The following is a 22,069-nucleotide window of genomic DNA, read 5'->3' on the forward strand; positions in this document are numbered from 1 at the left end:
CTTACTAGTCATCTACTCAGAGCGCAAGACTCCACAAACATTTATTTGTACCTGCTTGCATGCGTGATTAAGGCTATTATTTCTAGGCATGCACATTATGATTTGATGACATGTTATTACTGTTCATGAGCATATTGAGTTTTCTTGCTGGGCTTCGACTTACGGGTGCTATGTGGTGCAGGTAAAGGCAAAAGAAAGCTGGACCATCCTTGAGTTGGAGAGCTTATGTAATGCCCTGGATAGCCAAGACCGTCACACTGTGTACTTATAAGGTGCAGGACTTGCTAATCAAGTCATTTAGTTAAAAACGTGTCACTAACCATGAGTGTGCTAGGGTTAAAAAGGTTTTGGTCTCAAAAGTTACACTTTATATAATTAAACAGTTTTATACATGGGATCCCAAAAAGAAATAGAGTTTAAAAGTTGGTGTTTAACGCCCAAACGTGACTTCCACTTAGCGGTAGTCGTAGTATAGATGGGCGGTCGATTCCACAAGGAGGTAAATAAACAAGTTAATCAATAAATAAATGTTAGAGATAAATAATATGAAAAAAATAGAACAAGTGATATTTTTGTTGTTTTTGAGATTTAAAGATTAGAAATAAAGATAGATTAAAATGTGATGTAACAATAGATAACAAGTAGGAAGGATCAAGAATCACCAATATGCGTACTTATTTCTTTGGATCTTTGATTCACAAAATTTACACAAATGGATAGTTCACATCCCAACTATTCATCTGGAAGATTTAACATTGAAGCACAAATATATTTAACAAAAATGTATTCAAGTGATTATTATTCTTTACCATGGAAAGATGAGATAAATCTTATGAGAAATCTAAAATTGACATTATACCATTGACAATAATGCAATAAGAGATTGGACATAAAACCTACCACAAATATTACTTTTACTATTTATAAAATACATAGAAAGAGCATGACTAATTCTATATAGATTTTAGTAAAAGTGAATATATATGAATGAGATGGAGAAAATGATAAAGATATTATCTATATTATTTTCACTAATTTGATAATACATAGAAAGTGCATGACAAAATCTATATACTATTAGTAAACATAAATATAGATAACAAGATGAAGAAGTAGAGATGAAATAAAATAAATCACTCAAATATATAAACTTTAAGCACATGGTGAATCAAAAATATCAAACAAAGTCATAGTGCATATAGAATCATCCTAACCTTCCCAAGAAGGTTAGCCTATTATGCTAGACATTCTCATAAAATTCTAGAGATAAAATATGAGAGATGAGACTAAAATTTGGTAGAGTTTTGCTACCTAAAAATTACATAGAAACTGTGAAGAAAGTGTCCCTATTTATAGATGGAGAAAATGACTAAAAAGAAATTAAACAACAATTTGGGGTTTACAAAATAAATCTGAAATATTAATAATAAAATATGATTTTGGAAAATCAAATCTTATTATTAATATTAACCTAGTTATTTTGGTGTATGGTCAAAATGCCATTTTTCAAAAGCACCAAAAAAGATGAGCTTTAAAGCTCAAAATGGTAATTTTGTAAGGCCCAATACCCACAAAATATGGGTTGAAAGTGGTTGGTGGCAGCTGGTCCATTGACCCATTTTCAGCCAATGGGAAGAAGACACGTGGATAGCAGGCTGGAAAAGGGTGAGCTCGGGTTGGGCTTTCGGACTGGGCTTTAACTGCATTGGATGGAGCTGCAAAAGAAGGCAAGGCCTTCGTTGGGCCTCAGCTTTCTTGGGCCGCTGGGGGAGGCAAGGCCTTCGGATTGCTGATGAGTTGCTGGAAAGAGTGAGCCTGCTGGGATGAATGGCTGATGGTCATTTGCGTTGCTGAGGATTGCCGCGTGGCTGAAGGAGAATTGATGGAGGCTGCTGAAGGGAAAGCTGGTGGAGAGAAGGACGCGTGGCGCAAGGAGGTTGGCTGGCTGGGAGAAGAGTAGCTGGCGGGCCTAGGTCCTATTGGGCTTTCTTCTTGGGCTTTAATCTTCAAAAATACCATTTTCTCTTCTCTTTTTTCAGATTTAATTATTTTCTTTCCTCTTCATTTCAAAGTATCAAAATACAACTTTAATTCCTACAAAATAATAATAAATTAAATCATAATCAAATATTTTCATTTATAAAATAAATCATATTAATTCTATGAAAATATTAATTAAAACTTAATTTATTTTGACTATTAAAATCAATAAATGTGTATTTTTCACCACTAATCAGTTGGTTTACAGGATCTCCAAAATACAGACAACCATCAGCCATACTAAGGCAAAATAGACATTTCTAGTTCACACGTCCCTGCCTAAACCCCAACCGTGGTGGCTGAGCAGCTGGTCATGTACATTCAGCTTGCAGAGCTCTCCAAGTCAGGGCTGATCAAGCTTGCCCTTGCCTTTACCTGCACCACGTAGCACCCGTGAGCCAAGGCCCAGCAAGAAAACATAATATGCAACACAAACAACAATAACAGATAATAAACTCTTTAAGCATGTTCAAACACTTAATACTCCACATTAACCACTCAGCACTTGTACATAACCAATAATGCAACTAATCACAACTAACAATTAGGTCACATAATAGTCAGGGTCGACAACTTAGGTCGTACCCTCTGTTTACTCCACTGACTCCGGCCCGCTTAAACCGAGCTTAGTGCATAATAAGCTGTCCTCAGCTACCAGTGGCCAAGCCGCGCTCTGTGCGCTAGTGTAACTCTTGGCACTCTTAGGCCGTTGGTTCACTATCTACATGGTGTAATACCATCCTTTCAAGCATACATATTAGGGAGCCCTTAGTCCCATTACAGTTATACATCCGGGTGTAGTTTTCTTACCTTTAATTCCTACGTTCACTGATTACGAGCGACGTTCCTCGAGCACGATCTGTTTCCCGAGCCCTAGCCTTAATAGCTAGTCACAACCAAGATATTGGATTCCATTAATATTCAAATAAAGGTTTCCGGGTACAATACTAGCTTCCAGGACATCGAATTCCACCAAGCATGGTGGTGAAATCGATCCCGAGCACCTTAGGCTAGATTCCCGCGCTTAGAATCCCCAAATGTTCAAGAATGCACCTAAGGGTTGCGGCCCTTGAAACCTAGCTGCGGCCCGCCCCTAAGACAGAGCCCAAGGCCCTCAGCAAGCAGACACCTTGGGCAGGGCCGCGGCGCTCCCCCTTGGCCGAGCCTTCCTGGCTCTCTTACTTCGTAGGGCCGCAGCGCTCTAGAACAGAGCCGCGACCCTTCCCTTCGTGCCCAGAAAATCCACCATTTCTAGCATCCTAACCCCATCCAAAATCATTCCAAAGCACCCTAACTCAAAACCCATTAATCACAAAACTTTTATCATGACTCTAACAACATGTTCCAACAGAAATTCAGCCTAAAAACCTACCAAAACTCCATTTTGATTATCTGAAACCCAGCAACTCAAAACACCAAAACTAGTCATGCAAAACTCAAATTTAAACCTCTAAATTACGAGTTGAAGCTTACCTCTTTTGCTGAACCACTTCCTTGGCAATCTCTGAACTAAAACCCAAGCACTTATCTTCAATTCAGCCCTTAAACATCAAAATCATAATCACCTTCGTATTCAGCCAAAAAAAACTTAGAGTTCTAACACCCAGAAACACAATTCAACTCTTACCTTAATCTTGATTGAGTGACCCTTAGTCTGAACTGAGCTAAGCCTTCATGAATTCAGCTCAAACACAAAGTTTTCCCCAGCTGATTCCCTTAGGTTTTATGTAGTTTCTTGGGAGAGAAAAGATAAGAGAAGAGGAGAGAGAGCATGGGTCGGTTTGTGTGTTTATTCCTCTATTTTTCATTAACTTAGTCTAATCCTAACCAGTTAAGTCAATCCCGAGGCTCGGGGTACTAGAAACGTCCCCGAAGGCAAAACAGTAATTTTCCTCAATATTCCCGCCTAAGCTTTCTATCCTCAAATATATCTCCATATATTTATTTCCATAACCCTATAGTCTAAATAACTACCCGATACCTAAAATACCCCTGCCTTATCCAAAGTCATATATTAAGCTTGTTGTGACTTTTCCCGCTATCTAGCTCCCTAGGATCGTCTCAAGTCGCTCCCTGCAAATCTACCCACATAATAATGTGGTTCTCACAGATATAACATTTAACCACATTTACATTCATATAATCATGCATTAAATCAATAAATTCACTTATAAGTCAATTATGCCTTCCCGAAACACTAATCAGGGCCCTTAAGCCATATTAGTGAATTTGGGTCGTTACAGCTTAGGTGACGATGTGTACATATGTGGCTGCTCGACCACCACGGCCGAGGGTTTAAAGAGGAACTAGGGTTAAACCCTATTTTTCCGCTTAGGTCGGCTGGTTGTAAATCTTTTGTTGTAAATAACCTTTAAATTATATTTTTGGGATCTCAATGTATACAGTAAACGTTTTAGTGAAACGTTATATCTTAACAAAAAATTTTAATTCTAAACCGCTAATCATACTTAGTTACACGATTATGGCCAAATGACTCAGTTAGCGAGTTTAACACTGTTCAAAATGCACACCGTAACGGTCCCTGGAGTTTAGGGTGTTACATTGACACTCTCAAAGCTTTTTCATAGCAATTCGGCAGAGTATTCTGAGTACAATTTTGTGCGTGAAAACAAATGAAAAATCTCAGGCTATTTATAGACCTGGTTATGAGAATATCTTCCACTGATTCAGGGAAATTACAATCAATTATTCAAATATGAAATAAATGTAAATACATACATTAATTACATAATATCTCATGATAATTGAGATTTAATATCTGATAACAACAAATCCCTAAGGAATAAGGATTTTCTAATAATTGTCGTGTGCAAAACGCGTTGCTGATCTCGAATGTAAGGTTAACACGCTTTCGAGATCCACCAAGACGTCGAGCTCGTTATTCCAGTCAGCCTCCTCCTTACCTAGCGGTTTCGTCGAATTGATTCTTCGGAGACCAATGCCTTCGAGCTTGCAACTTTGGCTCGAACAATACACTCATGCTTTGGAGAAGATTCTCGCTTTCAAGCCTACAACTTATGCTCGATGGTTAATAACAACAGATCAGGAATTGTGTCAATTTATACAAGTGTTTAGCCAATGCTTGTTATTTTCGAGCTTACATCTTACGAGTCTAACAAATATATGTCCCCCATTTGTTAAAAAGAAATAACAAATTATTTTATTAGTAATATATATCTCCCAATAAATTATATTAATTTTTAGAGTAAATGACGGATAAAATACTTAATTATTTCAAAATGTTGCACTTTTATACCCATTCTTTTTTTCATCGGTAAATATAACTAATGTGTTCAAAATGTTGCACTTATATACCCAAACTTTTTTTTTGCGGTAAATATACTCAATGCTTTTAAAATGTTGCACTTTTATACCTATTTTTATTATTTTGACAAATAATAAGAAAATGAATGAAAAATATAGGATTTTAATTATTTTAAAATTTTAAATTATTTTCTCTTTCTTATTTTCTTCTCAAAATAACTATTTCAAATTAACCATTAATAAATGTTGTTGACTGCCTTTTTCGTTATCAACTTTTATAAGAGAGGTTAAAGAAAGAACTGTAAGAACAAAAAGATTTTTACGTGGTTCATGTTGTAAAAGAACCCTAGTCTACAAGTCTCTAGTATTAGGAAGACTGCAAGCCTGTGATTACAAGCTTTTATGGTGTCTTTTCAGGTAGCGTTTTGGGTGCTCTGAGTACAAATAGTTTTCTCTCCAAAAAACTCAACCCCTTACAATGAGATTTCCAACCTTATTTGTATAGGCTGGGGTCATTAATGTTAATCATCAATAATGAATACACATCTTCCCATAAATGGAGGGTTAATACATTTCAATGCATTGGGCTGCATTAAATAGAGACCACGACCCAAGCGAGATTTGCGAGGCCCATTGCAGGAAGGTAACCACTTTACGGGGAACATGCCCCTGAGATTGTCAGGGCATGCTGTACGTATTTCCGTGCTAGGCGGCGTAGTGGGAGTGCGAGTTGTCGAGTCGTACCATCGGTAACGCTGTAGGCGGATCGCCCAAAAATGTTGTCAGGTCTTCCTCTGAGACAGCTAGTCTGCATTGGCTGACACCTAGCCTATTCCTAAGATTCTGAGGACTAGGTCCTCGGCTTGGAACATAACTGGGAGAAGGGAAAAGACGTGGACTATCGAGCATCCCTGGGAGATAACCTTATGAAGACATTCGTAGCTCTCGGGACAAGGCCCAAGAAAGATATCGACGCCTTCTCATTACCCGAGGAGGTCGACCTCCAACTGTTGACCGATCCCCTGAGGACATATCTCTTGGGCGCTGCCTCATATAAAAGAGGCACATGTCCTTGGTTGAAAACACAAACAACAAATGTTTTATTAAAATTAATAAAAATGATTTAAAATAATTAAAAACTTATATATTTTCATCAATTTAAAATATAAATTTTAATTATTTTGATTAATTTTACTAATCTTAATTTTTTTATTATTTTGAAAGTAAAAATAACTAAAATCATATAATTTTCCTACACTTTCTTATTATTTATCATAATAATTTTAAAAAATAGGTATAAAAGTGCAATATTTTAAAAACATTAGGTATATTTACCACCAAAAAAAGTTTGGGTATAAAAGTGTAACATTTTGAAGACATTGAGTATATTCACCGCAAAAAAAAAGTATAAAATGACAACATTTTAAAAACATTAGGTATTTTAGCCGCCATTTACCCTAATTTTTACTTTCTTTAATTTTAGTTAGTTTCTCACATATTTTATTTCTCTCGGTATAACCAAAATAAAAAATAATAATAAACATCACAAAATGCATGTGATTTTATTTGGGATATTTAAATTTTGTAAGCTTTATAAAAGTAGCGGACCCACTATTCAATTTGAGCTCGGTTGATTTTTTTTTAAATAATATAAGAGGAAATTACACCAAATATGGGAATTTTTTATAAACTTTGAAAAATATGGCAGTTTTTTTTAAAAAGTTTTTTATGGCATATTTTTTTTATTTACATTTTTATGGGAGATTTTTTCCCATATATTTGTAGACCATATTTTACAAAAAAAACGTTTCGTTCAGCCCCTTGTTCGAAAAGCAAACTCGCGTACTCCACTTCTGCACTCTTTTCACAAAAATCCACCATTTTAGTGACCAAGGACCTGCTCTGAGATAGCGAAAACTTGACTACATGGGCATGGATTTTTTTCAACTCCTTCAAGTTAGTACAGTTTCTCAACGTGGGCACGAATCTAAAGGCGTCTGGGATTTTGGGTATTGCTGAGTATGGTATGCAGATTCATGAGTTGTGTGTTAAATCTGGTTTTGAATGGGTCATTGTGGTGGGAAATTCTATAATGGACATGTATGCTAAATGTGGAAGAATTAAAGACGCAGCTAAGATGTTCGACAAAATGCCACTTCGAAATCTTGTACTTTTTACCCATTCGATGCATATAATTTGTCATAAACAAATGCAGGTTGATGAATCTGTGACTGAGCTGGATCGCCGTGTGCCACCAACAATTAAGCAAGTCTCTTCCCAAGCCATGTCTGCGATCAGAAGGCCCCAGTGGTGGCCAGAGCCGTTGCCACCGAGGTTCAACGCGCTAGAGTGGTGGACACTGCCTCAGGGGTTGCTAAATCAGTGTATGCAAAGTGCAAGCCAAGGGCCAAGGAGTTGTACGCCAAATACGAGCCAAAGGCTGAGCAGTGTGCCGTCTCTGCTTGGCGCAAGCTCAACCAACTTCCTCTGTTCCCTAAAGTGGTTGATGTTATGGTGCCCATGGCAGCTTATTGCTCTGAGAAGTACAACCAAACGGTACTTTCTACTGCAGATAAAGGGTACAAGGTTTCCTCCTACTTGCCTTTAGTTCCAGTTGAGAGGATTGCTAAGGTTTTTGGGGAGCAGGGTTCTGAATCAGTGCCATTGGCTTCCAGCCATGGTGAAATTGATGTTGCTGTTAATTAATGTGGCCTTCATTTTTCTAATTGGCACATTTATTTGATTTTGCATTTTTTATATTGGTTTTTTTTTTCTTGTTCATGTTATACTTCTAGTGTTTTCGTTAGAACCTAAGGAATCAGAACATTTTGTGCCAATTTTTAGATATATGGTTATATATATATATTATATATATAAGAGACTTGCACTATCCTGGATTGTTTATGTGGCCGAGTACTCACTCTATGTAATTATAATTGTAACGCCCTGGTTACCCCAGAACAGTTACGGTGAACGGTGAACCGGAAATTTGACCCGCTACCCGAGTCCTTTGGTTAAAAACGTGATCTAGGTACCATTAACAGGTTAAGGTGAAAAACCAATAAAAAGGAAAGGGTACATTTCATTAAGTAAATAAACTGCTCATGAGCCTTTTAAAATGTTTACAAGTAGTTTGTAATACAAAAAAGTTGCTACAATTCCAAATTTACAATCCCCGCCGGCCTAAGCGGCAAAAATAGGGTAAACCCCTAGTCCCTTTGAGAACTCCTTGACCGTGGCGGTCAAGCGGCCCTGTATGTACATCACATCGCCCAAGCTCTCCACTCAAGGCTGGCCAAGCTTTTCCTTTCCTTTACCTGCACCACATAGCACCCATGAGCCAAGGCCCAGCAAGAAAACATAATAAAACATGATATAATATCAACAACGATCATAATAACTATTCAGGACTATCAGTCCCACAAATAGGTGACAATAGCCAAAAGTCACAATAATGAGCATCGCTCCCTCTAGCCATGTGACGATAGGGTCACCAGGGCTTAACTGATAAGTGATTCTTTCATAAGCTTGTTCAGGACAGGTGCATGGTGATTGGTCACCAACATAACCTTCCTCACGACTCTAGAGTCGAAACTATGGACAACGTCCCTTAGCCTTGTGACAGACAGTCACCGGGGTCATATACCTTGGCTATAATCATCTGGTCGTAGACCAGGCAAGTGCTTGTAAGTTTCTCGACCCTAGGGTCGGTGTGACATTAATGCTATAGAGCCATTCAATGCATGATTCTCAACTTTAGAGTCGGTCCCTGACTAGTCAGTGTCTCAAGCAGGTAATCAGCGTTCAATAGCATTTAAGATGCAATCCATGTCCACATATATCAACCAGCATGCCTCAAATACCAAACCAAACATGCCATATATCTATACAGGGTGCAACTGTATTCTTACACTGTTTTCTTACCTCTGGTTCAAGTGAGAATATTATATGAACGACCCCTGAGAACGATCAACCTTTAAAATCCTTGACGGTCACCTGGTCATAACCAAATTATAGAACTTATCAATAAAAATGATAACCGAGGGTTCCCAAACCAAATCCCAGCCCCCGAGACCTTAAATACTACCCAACCGGGTACTAGGTCCAACCCCGAGGCCTATGGTTTGAATCCCCAAGCTAAAAACCTCATTTTGGCAAAATTAGCCTTAAGGGCCGCGGCCCCCCTCTGCTGCTGCGCCGCGGCGCGCCTCCAGACAGAGAGGCTCCCTGCCTGCCAAACGCCAAGGGCCGCGGCGCTCAGCCCAGAATGGCTAAGTCGGCCACACGAACCAGTTTTCTCCCTGTGCAATTCCCTCTCAAACCAGACCTTTAAACCATCATAAAACCTCCTCCAAACATGTAATTAAACCCCCTTACAACATCCTTATCTCACTCACACCAAACCCCAATCAACTAACACCAAAAACCTCCTTTGATTCATACTTCCCACATCAAGAACATGAATTGAAAACTATAAACAAAAACAGAGTACCAGCTGTGTTAATGGCCAAAACTCACCTTGAAACTTGTCTTGAACCTTCCACACAAGCTAACACAAGTCTCCAATCCAGCCCTTAAGTTTTTCCCTAGCTTGAATCTCCTCCAAGAACTCAAAACCCAATGAAAGCAATGGAGGAAGTGGTGTGTACGGGAAGAGAAGATAGAGCCTCTGTTTTGTTCTACAACCTTCAGCTATCAAACATTATATATATCCACCCCTAAAAAGACCAAAATACCCCTTATGTCATCTTAAGCCTCTAAAGCCACCCCAAGGGCAAAATTGGTACTTCCCGCTTAACCCGTTAATTATAATTAACGCTTCCCAATTCCCGCTAATCTCAATATCCTCAAACACCAATAGTTCATATCCCGTTACCCTAAAATCCTCGGTAGCGCTATAACCATTAATATCACCCCGAGACTCACCCCGAGCCCCGAGCTCAAACCTGTTATGACCAAACCGATAAATCATGTTTAAAGATCGTCTCATGTCGAAATACTCGAACCAATCCACATTATAATGTGGTCTCACAATATATCATTATCACGCAAACAAATATTCAAGTATACCCTCAACGGGCCAAATTACCAAAATACCCCTATAGGCAAATGTGGACTCACATGCATGCATTTAACATCATATTATAATATAATTCCCATAAACATGCATAAACACATTTAATGGCATAATTAAACAGTTATGGCCCTCCCGGCCTACTAATCCAGCCATTAACCATAATAGGGAATCCGGGGCATTACAATAATTTCTCTCTTCCCTGAGACTGTATTAGACTATACTCATGTCAAGAGATGTCGTTTGGGTTTAATTATGTGTTTATTAATTATTTAAAGAAATAGAACTAGAACGTTTGCTCAAAAAATGTATCGATAGGTTTACAAAATTTATTCAGAATACAAGTACAAGAAATAAAAAAACAAGCAAACAAAACTTTTGATTTTTCTGAGTTTTTTTTTCCAAATATGTTTAAGAACCAGGTACCATGACGCCTGAATCATTTTATTCATATCAGATTTTTTAGACCTAGGTGTAACTAGTTACAGTAGCGATTAATTTAGATTTTTTTGTTTAGATTTGATTTTGTTTTCACACCTGACTAAGTAACCAGGTACCATAGCAATTGGTTATTTTTTTTAGATTTGATTTTTTTTCAAACCTCGCTGTAACCAGTTACGATTATCAATTTAGATTTTTTAGTAATGTGGCAGTAACCGGTTACTACTATCAATTTTAACTGTCATGACAAGTACTCGAGTGAATTGTAACTGGTTACTGACAGATTTGGAAGAAAAAAAAACAGATCAGAATACATCCAGTAAAGAAGAAGAAGAAGAAGTTAACCGGTTACTCCTATTAAAATAACTGATTGATAACTAGTTACTGAGCCAAACCTAAAAAAAAAACTCAGAAAATAAAAAAATAATCTGAGAAGTAGCAGTAGAAGAAGTAGGTGGTAACTGGTTACCCCTGTCAAAAAAATGTAACATGTATATCTCATTGGCCTTATTTTGTTCCCTTTTTTTAATTAAAAAAAATCATTTTTTCAAATATGTCCTCATTTTTTATTCAATATGTAATAGTTTGAGTTTCAATATTGTGCTGGTAACTGTGTATTCAATTTTGTTGTTGTAATTTTCACTCAGGTGACGTTTAGAAGTTAGCACACCCTGTTCTTGTCTCCTAATTTATTTATTACACAGTAGTTTCTACCATGTCGATTTTGCCTTCCAAATATGAGGTCGTCTCCGATTTCACAGTTGATTAAGAAATTGACAGTAATACCATTAAAAAAATAAAATAATAATAAATGTTGGAACCTTATTTGATGAATGTTTGGCTGCTAAACCTATTGATCTAAACATCACAGAGAAGAACCTTTTGACAACTTTTGCCATTTTCAACCAAAAAAACTAATCAGCTAACCTAAGCTTTCATATGTTAAAAGTACCCTAAAATATTCAACTACCTAGCTTCTTATACTACCCTAGTCTACACTAAATAATAGCAGTCAACTTTTCTTAAGTACATTTCTTAAATCAAATCAAATATGAAGTCAAGTACCTGGTTACTTAAACAGATTTAGAAAGAAAAAAAAACCCAGAAAAATAAAATATGAAGTCAAGTACCTGGTTACTTAAACAGATTTAGAAAGAAAAAAAAACCCAGAAAAATAAAATATGAAGTCAAGTACCTGGTTACTTAAACAGATTCAGAAAAAAAAAAACCCAGAAAAAATCAAATATGAAGTCAAGTACCTGGTTACTTAAACAGATTTAGAAAAAAAAACCCAGAAAAATCAAATATGAAGTCAAGTACCTGGTTACTTAAACAGATTTGGAAGAAAAAAAACCCAGAAAAATCAAAAGTTTTGTTTGCTTGTTTTTTTATTTTTTGTACTTGTATTCTGAATAATTTTTGTAAACTTGTGGATACATTTTTTGAGCAAACGTTCTAGTTCTATTTCTTTAAATAATTAATAAACACATAAATATTTATGTTAGAACCTTATTTGATGAAGGTTTGGCTGCTAAACCTATATCCAATTGATCTAAACATCACATGGAAGAACCTTTTGACAACTTTTGCCCTTTTCAACCAAAAAAACTAATCAGCTAACCTAAGCTTCATATGTTAAAAGTACCCTAAAATATTCAACTACCTAGCTTCTTATACTATCCTAGTCTACATTAAATAATAGCAGTCAACTTTTCTTAAGTACATTTCTTAAATCAAATCAAATATGAAGTCAAGTACCTGGTTACTTAAACAGATTTAGAAAGAAAAAAAACCCAGAAAAATCAAATATGAAGTCAAGTACCTGGTTACTTAAACAGATTTAAAAAAAAAACCCAGAAAAATCAAATATGAAGTCAAGTACCTGGTTACTTAAACAGATTTTAAAAAAAACCCAGAAAAATCAAATATGAAGTCAAGTACTTGGTTACTTAAACAGATTTAAAAAAAAAACCCAGAAAAATCAAATATGAAGTTCAAAATCAGATGTGAAGAAAGAAAAAGAAGAATAAGAAAGACCAAATAAGAAGAAAAAGAAGAAGAATAAGAAGAAAGAAAGAAGAAGAAGAAATATTCAGTTAAGTCCGCCATGGGACTGTGCCTATCCAAACTCTCATCGGAGCTCCCCCACTCCGACTCCCTCAACGGCGGCCATGAAAGCCGAGCCATCTTCTCCGACCAACGCAACTCCACCAATACTCACACTCAGCCCCACGCTCTCTTCTCTCTTTACTCCCGCAGAGGAACCAGACCTCTCAACCAAGACTCCACAGTTCTCTGTCAGGTAACCATGGCTTCCGATCCAAATCTTCTTCTTCTCTTCCGATTTCTGCCTTTCATTTCGATTTCATTCGCCTTGGTTAGGGTTTTGGAATGACTGAAGCAACCGTCTGTGCTGTTTTCGACGGCCATGGACCCAACGGCCATGTAGTGAGCGAGCTGGTCAGGAATCGCCTTCCTCTGATTTTACTCAACCAAAGAGTCGTCGTCAACGAAAGTTCTCCCGTGAAAATGGAAAACATTGAATTCAAATTGGTACCGCCTAATTTTGATATGGATCCTAAGATTTGGAATGAAGCGATCACCAGTTCGTTCAAAGTTCTGGACGCCGAGCTTGGGATTCCGCATAAATTTGACTTCTCTTGTAGTGGAACCACCGCCGTCGTCGCCATTGCACAGGTTCATATTTATGGTAAGAGAATTAAGTTTATGGTAATTTATTTACCATATTTTAAACTTTTTTTCCAAAACTTACCATATTTTGTTCAATTATTTTTTTTCCCATAAATTTAGAAACTATATATATTTTTCCCATATTTATGTAAACTTCTCATAATATAATTAGTAAAAAAAATTATTAAGAAATTGCTCTTAATTACAACATATATAAATATTGAATATCAAATAATTTAAAATGATACTAAAAATAAAAGAAAAACACAATACAATAAAATCTTAATAAAAAAAATCAATTTTGTTAGCAAAAATATTTTATTTGCAATGGTTCAAATTTGATAGGATTCATGTATGTGTGTAAAAAAATCATTAACATTTATATAAATGAGCTTGAACGTTATGCCAAAATCTTAATGGGGTGTTTGGTATGGGATAAAGTAAATATGAGAATGAGAATTTAAATTTATTTTTATGTTTGGTTCAAATTTTAAGAGGGTAAAATTACTAATTTGTGTGAGCCCCACATATATTTTAAGAATAAAGTGAACTATTTTATACACAAGAGTTTAATATTACCTCAATCCTAAGTTTATCTACAATTTATAATCAAACTACTCAAAACAAGTTTTAAATATAAGCTTCAATTAAAAATATATAAATTAATTAAAATACTTATATTTCTTTAAATATATAGATTAGTTATCATTGTTTAAAAAAAAAATAATAAACATTACAAAATAAAAATTAGGTGAAATTTTAAGGACGTAAATGCAATTTAAATATATATATACAAGCGAAAACTAAAAAAAATTATAACCAAACGCGTTCGGCCATATCCAAGAGGCAGTGAAATGGCGGGAAATACAAGTGGAACGATTGAAGAAGAAATGGACTCTCTTCTCTCCACATTCGACCATATCCAAGAGGTAATTCTCTTATATTTTCAGATTATCATCGTTTATTCTTAATATCTTGAAAAAGAAGGATCGGATCAATTATCAGCTTCCTGAATTATTGAGATTTTTATTTTAGTTTCATAGGCTTTCTTGGTAACCAAACAGAAAATCTAGTTAACTCTAACTGATAACGGTTGCAATGGTGAATTTGATGGTTTATAAGGACTTTAAGAGCGCCCTAATGGAGATCCATCGGCTGAAATCGAGTTCCAATGGAGAAATCAAGAAGCGTGAAGCTCTTGAACTTGCTTGCAAAAGTCTCAAACAAGGTCAGAAAATACCCTCTTGTCTTTAGTTTCCAGTTTCTTGCTCTTTTCAGCTTATTTTCGTAGATTATGCTTTGCATTTTTATCAATGGAATCTCTTAGTTTCCAATTTGCTTTTAAATGCTATTATTACTAAAAATCCATTTGTATCTTGCCATTTAACTTTGCCAAGTTGGATTCGAATCAATACTTGTCGAGAGTTTTCTCAGTTCTAGAAGCTGAAATTTATGGGCCTGTAATTTGTAAGTTCATATGTCATGTTCTATTGGATGACAATGATATTTGGTTCAAAAGTTATTGCTTGTCTCTTTGATAAAAAGGCCTTGTACCAGATTCTTTGGCATGTAAGGAATGCATGGTTAGAAAATTTGGGAAAAATTACTTCTATGAGTTTTATGGTTCTCACATATTGAGAATGACGCTATCTTTACTGATAGACTAATGGAATGGCACTATTGTTACTGATTATCTTACTATTCATTCTATAATGCAAACAAAATTTGTCTTTATGGATTGCTTGGCACGTTATGTCCTGTTTTTATGTTTCTAAAGTAAAGTGAATGAGGAAGGATTTGCTCAAACAAAATATTAAGGATATGCAAATATGTAATGAAATTCTACAAGTTCTTCAATTTGAGTGTTAGTGGGTTGATTGTCGAAAGTTTTGTATGTTTAGCTCTATGCAGATTTTACAGCAGGAAAAAGAGGGAAAAAATTAAATTGATTAGGAAATTCAGGATAAGATCTTTCCTAATTTTATGTTATCAGTCTTTCACAACATGCACGGCTGGTGTGTATCTTATTCAAAGGCACTCTTTGCAAATCTGCATAATATTTCTTCAGTCTCAAATAGAGTGTTCTGTTATCTTGCAGAAAATGAGCGACTTACTAAGCTCTACACAGAATCATTAAACAATGTTGTTGATCAGGTGTCCGTGATTTTGTTTTTCTTTTCACTCTTATATATGGGTCGTACAATAGATTTGCTAGTAGCAACGAGAACAGCTTGTGTCCCCATGCTCTGGATTTGTGTTCTTATAAAACTTTTTTTCCCCTTTCATTTTGGTGTTATAGCTGGAACACCGTACTACATGCCAGAGCTTAAAAGAACGATTGAAGAGAATGAATGATGGATGTCTCAGTAAAGAAGATGTAAACCACCCTGCTTGATCCAATCGTTTTTTCTGATCAGAATCCAGCTAATGGAATTTGGGGCTTGGTTTAGAGACCAGGCTTTTTCTATATGAAAGTGTTGTAGATAGGAGGCAACTATTTTGGGGAAGCTCTTTTTAAGATGAAAATTATTTACTACAAACACTTTTCCATGATATACATTACAGCTTAGAACTTAGAAGCTTTATTCTGTAAGCAGGAGCGCAGGAAGTTCGAGTCGATTAAACACGAGTATGCTAAAAAGATTTCGGACCTAGAAACTCAGATAAAGTGAGTTACCTACCTTATATAAGATTATAACGATGCATTACTATGCCATGTTCGTTATGAAACTTATTTGTTTTCTTTAAACAGAGGGCTCGTGCTTGAAAAGGCAACAAATGAAGCAACTCTAAATCAACTTCGACAAGATTTAGGAGCACACAAATCCCATATTCAATATCTAGCTGGCAGATTGGAACGAGTGCATTTAAACGTCGAATCAAAATGTGAAGTCTCGAGGAACTACACCATTTGAAAAATCCAGGTTCTGTTATATCAAAACCATAACCATAGTTTGCAATGATTCTGTTACAGATGAGCTCGAGATTCAGGGTTTGAGGGACTGTATAACTAATGAAAAAGAGGAGAAAAAGGAGTTGAACAATAAGCTCCAACAATTAGAAAAGGAACGTAAGTGTTGCTTTGCCCACAATTTTTATATGGTTCATTGCTTATCGTTGATGATGCCTGTTTTGGCTCCCGAACAATCTTTTGTTAGTTGCTAATACTTGTTTAATAAAAAGAATTTTCTCGTTCCGTTTAAAATTTGAATTTTCCTTGAAGTGCAGGACTCACAATAGTCAATGTAATCTTTATTTCGTTGTTGGTTTTATTATATTATGTTACGCAAATGCGTATAACCTGATTGCGTAATTACGTTTACAAGAACATCTTGGGTTGGTTCATCGTTATATTATATCATAACTGAAAAATAGAACTAAAGTTACTTGTTTCATGAAGTGTTGATTTGCAGATCAAAGATTGTTAAGCAGCAACAACATTTTACTTCAGATGTGCATAATGCAACGCTTCAGAAAACCAACGTAGAGTCAAGGAAGGAACATAAGATACTAAAACGAAGGCTTATCGAGTCAGAAAGGGAATAGACGAAGATGGCTTGACAGCCTATTTTGTATTTTGTGTTTGGCTTGTTGATGCGTTTACAGAGTTCATCGTAAAAGTATTTAGTATTCTAGTGTACTAAACTAAAATTCTAACAATCGTTTCCGAATTTTACTTTCTTCCACACACAATAAGTTTTTATTGCTCCGGCTTTGAAAGTGGTTTTTTTTTCAATAAACAAAGAACACCTTATCGTAAAAGTTCATTTACTAAATTTGCTTGATAATGAGTTAGTAATATTATTTCAAAATTTTCCTTTGCTATCTTAGTAAAACTTGAATCCGCAGTTCTCTGGCATACTTTCTACATTCTAAATAATCTCAGCACCCAATTCCTAACTAATGCCCCTTTTATGAAAATATATTAGTCATGTGACAAAAGCACTTGGGTAGCCTAAAAAAGATCTAACACATCTATGAAGGCGTGAAAATGAGGATAATATAACCAAAATCTTGTTGCCGCTATCAGACATGTAAACTTCTGAGACAGAAAATCAAAATTATGATTATGGGAATTTGATGACTTCCCATTAGTCAATCCCCTTCCTCTGTTATAAACACAATCAAAATATTTGAAATAAACAACATTGCACAAACTAAAATATAGTCAGACTTATCTAAAAGTTGGATTCTAGGCAATAAGCAATCTGCAAAATACTAACAAATTCAAGAAAAATGTCTCATTTCTTCTTCTCTCCAGCTCCTCCAGCTCTGCAAGCCAAATCATAAAAAATAAGGTAAGTGAAGCCCAATATACATGTTTCCTCATAGTTATTGAAATTTGAAATTACCTCATCTTGCGGAGAACATTGGACATCTCCTCACGCTTCTTCTTTGCTCTCTTGTGGGTTCCTAGCTTTCTTTTAGCCACTTTCAGAGCACGCTTGTCCTTGCCGACTTTGAGAAGCTCGGTGATTCTCTTCTCATAAGGAGCAAAACCAGCAACCTCGCGAATCAAGTTCCGCACAAAATGAACCCTCTTACTGGTTTTCTACATTAGAAAACAAAATAAATCAGCAAAAGATTTCTGCGACAGTGATTTACTTCAAGACTTAGTAACAAGAATGGAAATTATCAAAATGTAAAGAAAGAAAAAATGTCGTATGAAACTGAACAAACAAAATGACCAATAAATATAATGCAGAAATGAAAAACAATAGTACTTTGGGTATCAGGCAGGATCAACTTACTCCTTTACGATCAGAAGGCCGTGGAGCTAATTCTTTCTTGGTCACAACATGACCTCTATTCAATCCCACAAAGAGACCCGTGTTTGGCTGTTTTGGAGCCATTACCTAAATTCAATAAGACCAACCTAAGTTTAGATTCATCTAAAATATATCAAAATCATTTTCAAGTAATACACGTTATCAATTTCAATACATGAAGCAAATCCTTGTACAAACGTGTCCTGAATATAAGATAAAAAACCATCGTACAAGAAAGTAACCAAAATATAATTTCCAATAGTTGTGATGTAAGATTACAGAAGATTTGGCCATGTGTACATAGACATATAGCAAATAGCAGATGACTAAACACTGAAATAACAATAAAGTTGGGTCACCCACCAACCTAATTAGCAAATTATTTAACAAAAAATTTGAAAAATAACTGACTTGAATATACAAGATGTGCTATCTGAAAAGGGTCTTGTATATCCCATTAAAAAACTGACTTTTCATGCTAAGTTCAGAAACTCAAAAATATAAAGCTAATATAAATTAGTGTAAGTAAAGGTAAAAAGCCCATTAACATTCTCCATTCCCTCCAGCGATCATATACGACCAACATTAGAATAAACACACATTCATACACATATAGATTATATTGATTTTCTATCACTTTCTTTAGTAATTTACTCTCAGTTCTCAGCTCAACATCATCCACTTTCTTTCATTCTCTAATGATTATTCTTCTACTAAGCGTCAAAACGATAAATAAACTACAACAGAGTATGAAATCTAGGAACGAAAAGATCAGTGGTCGAGACAACTAAGAGGGTGCAGGAACGTACCTGAGCAAACTTTTGGAGGTGCAGCAGCAGATTCTAAGCCCTCTCGGCTATGGAGTCGATTCTATGTAGGGTTTTCCTTATAATAGGTTTGTCTTTGTTTATTACGAAGGCATACGAAATCGACGATCCACAGTTGTTTTCGAGTTAAACAACGAATCTTGGCCCTTGATGGCTTTGAGTCTTGCGTGTCGTTTTGTCTGGGCCGTCCAACCGCTAGATTTGGTGATGCACTTATTATTTTCTATTTTAATCAGAGATAAAATATTTTTTTTAATAAACAAACTAAAATAAAATAATGAAATCGTTGTTTACAAAGGGAAAATATAAAAAAGATAAGGGTTTATATCAATAGAGTTCATATTCTTTCTTAAAGTATCACGTACCTCGTCAAATATTATTTTGTATTATTTAAATCTCAAAACTTACTAAATATGTTTCATAAAGGTTTTTTAGGTTGAAAAATAACTTTAAAATAAAGCATCTGACTTATGAAGTTAATTTTTTTGTAATTAATTAAGTCATATTTTGCTAAGCTATAAAAATTGTTTTGTGTTGTATATTTTGAAATTGTTTTTCATCATAAAAGATTTATGTGCTACACATTTAGTAAATTTTGGGACCTAAGTGATACAAAATAAAATTTAAGATCAAAATGATACTTATAAAAATAAAAAAAAAAGAACTTCTATTGATATAAAAAGAACCAGTATATATCATTTTTTTCAGCAATAACAATAATACTCAATGTTCTCAAACACAACAATTCAGTTATTGCCTTCTCAATTTTTCTCCGAGTGAACACATGTAACTCCTTATTGTTATATTATTCTTTGTTAATTCCAATAAAAAAACTGAAACGTGTCCAATAAAAAATAATTTTGCCATTTAAAAGCATTTAAAGATAAAATAAAAAATAAATATATTTGTTACCATAACTCTTTTTCTCCAAAATTTTCCCTTCCTCTAAAAAATTGTAAGGGGCATGGCTTCTACTTCTATTGGTTGGAGTGTCATCGCCGTCTGTGTGTGCATCAATCGGCTTTGGTTGAATGGGTTACTCTTTTTGGCAAGGTGTTATCAAAGGTGACATGTTAGGCTTTCTCCCTTCGAGCATGTGGATCTTGGGTTCAAGTTCAACAATGTGAGTTATATCGTTTTGGCAGCTAGATCTGGTTCTGGCCAGGGTGGTTTATAGTTTTAGGGTTTATTTTCCCAATGGTTCGTGGGTTATTATTTCGGTGATTTGCAGTTCACGGGTTTCAGTAACTTTGACCGATTGTAGTATCAATTGGATTGATAGTTCGTTGATAGGCGATGGATGTAAGATGCCCTCATCAGCGAGTTCAATTAAGCTCTGTTTTATTTTTTTATTTTGTTTTTTAAGTTTAAGTTTGAGTTTTCTATTTTCTTTTAGGATTTTTTTAACGCGTAGTTTAGCTTTATTCAATAACTATTTGTATACCATATTGGGTCAATTTTAATAACTTTTGTTGTCGTTTGCACGCTTTTTTGGGATAATAATTTATCATTGTAGCTTATTAGAAAGATATTGTATTAGTCTTAGTTTGTATTGAATGAAATCATTCACTTAAAAAATATATATTACAATAATTTTTATCATTATTAATTTAATTATATATTTTTATTAATTATCCAAAAAAAATTATGTTATAATTATTTAAATAGAAATTTTTTTTTTAATTTTTTAGTTATCTTGTGTTTTTAAATATAAATGCGAGTAAAGTTTTTTTTAAACAAAACTAGTTAAAAGCAACATGTAATACACGCTTATTTAGTTTTAAAATTGTAAATATTGTCTATAATTTTAATAAAAAATTGTTCACTGTTTTATTTTATTTTTAAATATATATAAAATAAAATAAATTATAGTTCTATAGTATATATAAATATTTATATCAATAATCTCTACATATATGACATCTAAACACAAAGTTGACATATGTATATATTTACATGACTACATGACATATATATAAAATACAATAATATTTAAAAAAAATTAATAATAGAAATAAAATAAGAATAGAAAAAGTCGGTGTAAACAGTAGTATACATGCATTAACTATTTTTAGTTTCTAATGTATCTCACAATATCCTTTGGTGAATTTGATGAAGAAAAAGAGCTTCAATCACTTGATAAAAAATAAACTATCACACAATAAAATAAAAAAATGATATGTATGTCTTTATTATTTTTAAATAAATATGATTTAATTATTTAAATTATTATAAAATATCTTTAAAATGTTATATTTTAATGGGATATTTGCGGCGAAAATACATAAGTTCTTCACTTTATAACACTTAAAAATACCTAAGTCTTTTTTTTTTTGCGGCTAAAATACCTAACGTCATACTTTCTTGGCATCCGTAAGTACCTGGCTATTAAGTGTCAAGTAGGCGCCTACGTGGCAACTTCTAATTGGGTCACATTATTTATTATTTAATTTTTAGTTAAGAAATTCATTTAAATATTTAAAATATAAAAAATACTAATTTTAATTAACTTAAAAAACCAAACACATATTAAACTACAATAACCAAATAATTAAAACTAACAAAAACAAATTAAATTTAAAATAGATCAAAATAAAAAAAAAATAAAAAAAAACTCTTCTTCTTCTTCTTGCGGCTGGACTGGGAAGGTTGTCACGCGACTTAGATGGGGAGGCGGCGATGGAATGGCTGGGACTGATGGTTCTTTGTGCGCCTTTTTCGACATGGGGCTGAAATGGAGACTGAGAAGTGGCTGTGGTTGGGCTCCGACGATTGAGGGAGGCTGGGCATCTCCCAATTTTTGTTCTTCTGTTCAACAGGGCGGATCTTCAACGGTGGCTTCAGTGCGAAGTTTCACGACAGAGGCATGGATGCGAACTTGGCTTCTTCGAGATCTGGGGCTTCGTCTTTGTGGAGATCTAGGGCTTCGTCGAGACAGAGGC

General features: G+C 34.7%; 3 protein-coding genes and 1 pseudogene across 4 annotated transcripts; 3 read left to right on the forward strand and 1 right to left on the reverse strand.

Annotated features, from left to right (window-relative positions):
* Positions 1-7,107: 7,107 nt before the first annotated feature.
* LOC133793697 (REF/SRPP-like protein At3g05500) lies at positions 7,108-8,082 on the forward strand (annotated as a pseudogene).
* A 4,865-nt stretch (positions 8,083-12,947) lies between these two features.
* LOC133795269 (probable protein phosphatase 2C 72) lies at positions 12,948-13,995 on the forward strand. Its single transcript, XM_062232724.1, has 3 exons — positions 12,948-13,142; positions 13,223-13,550; positions 13,877-13,995. Exons 1-3 carry the CDS (start codon positions 12,948-12,950, stop codon positions 13,993-13,995), a joined length of 642 nt encoding a protein of 213 aa, XP_062088708.1.
* A 369-nt stretch (positions 13,996-14,364) lies between these two features.
* On the forward strand, positions 14,365-17,357 carry LOC133796828 (protein At-4/1). Of its 2 annotated transcripts, none has more exons than XM_062234500.1 (8): positions 14,365-14,460; positions 14,654-14,759; positions 15,630-15,685; positions 15,831-15,908; positions 16,129-16,199; positions 16,284-16,417; positions 16,506-16,601; positions 16,945-17,357. In XM_062234500.1, exons 1-8 carry the CDS (start codon positions 14,386-14,388, stop codon positions 17,016-17,018), a joined length of 690 nt encoding a protein of 229 aa, XP_062090484.1. In that variant the 5' UTR covers positions 14,365-14,385; the 3' UTR covers positions 17,019-17,357. The 2 variants fall into 2 exon arrangements, with proteins under 2 accessions (XP_062090484.1, XP_062090483.1); XM_062234499.1 differs by having other exon boundaries at positions 16,932-17,343.
* A 214-nt stretch (positions 17,358-17,571) lies between these two features.
* LOC133796829 (large ribosomal subunit protein eL36x-like) lies at positions 17,572-19,260 on the reverse strand. The gene is made up of 4 exons (XM_062234502.1): positions 19,110-19,260; positions 18,283-18,387; positions 17,884-18,083; positions 17,572-17,803 (listed from the first exon to the last, which is right to left on the reverse strand). The coding sequence occupies exons 2-4, from the start codon at positions 18,382-18,384 to the stop codon at positions 17,773-17,775; spliced, it is 333 nt and encodes a 110-aa protein (XP_062090486.1). The 5' UTR covers positions 18,385-18,387; positions 19,110-19,260; the 3' UTR covers positions 17,572-17,772.
* Positions 19,261-22,069: the final 2,809 nt, after the last annotated feature.

The sequence above is a fragment of the Humulus lupulus genome, chromosome 8, assembly GCF_963169125.1.
Source record: "Humulus lupulus chromosome 8, drHumLupu1.1, whole genome shotgun sequence".
NCBI lineage: Eukaryota > Viridiplantae > Streptophyta > Magnoliopsida > Rosales > Cannabaceae > Humulus > Humulus lupulus.

What these genes read in the sequence shown, in the direction of transcription:
- LOC133795269 (XM_062232724.1), top strand. Translation starts at nt 12,948, where the DNA reads ATGGGACTGTGCCTATCCAAACTCTCATCGGAGCTCCCCCACTCCGAC. An exon ending in ACTCCACAGTTCTCTGTCAG is followed by an intron (nt 13,143 to 13,222) that starts GTAACCATGGCT and finishes CGCCTTGGTTAG; the next exon opens with GGTTTTGGAATGACTGAAGC. An exon ending in TGCACAGGTTCATATTTATG is followed by an intron (nt 13,551 to 13,876) that starts GTAAGAGAATTA and finishes CAAATTTGATAG; the next exon opens with GATTCATGTATGTGTGTAAA.
- LOC133796828 (XM_062234499.1), top strand. Translation starts at nt 14,386, where the DNA reads ATGGCGGGAAATACAAGTGGAACGATTGAAGAAGAAATGGACTCTCTT. An exon ending in TTGCAAAAGTCTCAAACAAG is followed by an intron (nt 14,760 to 15,629) that starts GTCAGAAAATAC and finishes GTTATCTTGCAG; the next exon opens with AAAATGAGCGACTTACTAAG. An exon ending in GACCTAGAAACTCAGATAAA is followed by an intron (nt 16,200 to 16,283) that starts GTGAGTTACCTA and finishes TTCTTTAAACAG; the next exon opens with AGGGCTCGTGCTTGAAAAGG.
- LOC133796829 (XM_062234502.1), bottom strand. Translation starts at nt 18,384, where the DNA reads ATGGCTCCAAAACAGCCAAACACGGGTCTCTTTGTGGGATTGAATAGA. An exon ending in GGCCTTCTGATCGTAAAGGA is followed by an intron (nt 18,084 to 18,282) that starts GTAAGTTGATCC and finishes TTTCTAATGTAG; the next exon opens with AAAACCAGTAAGAGGGTTCA. An exon ending in AATGTTCTCCGCAAGATGAG is followed by an intron (nt 17,804 to 17,883) that starts GTAATTTCAAAT and finishes TTTGGCTTGCAG; the next exon opens with AGCTGGAGGAGCTGGAGAGA.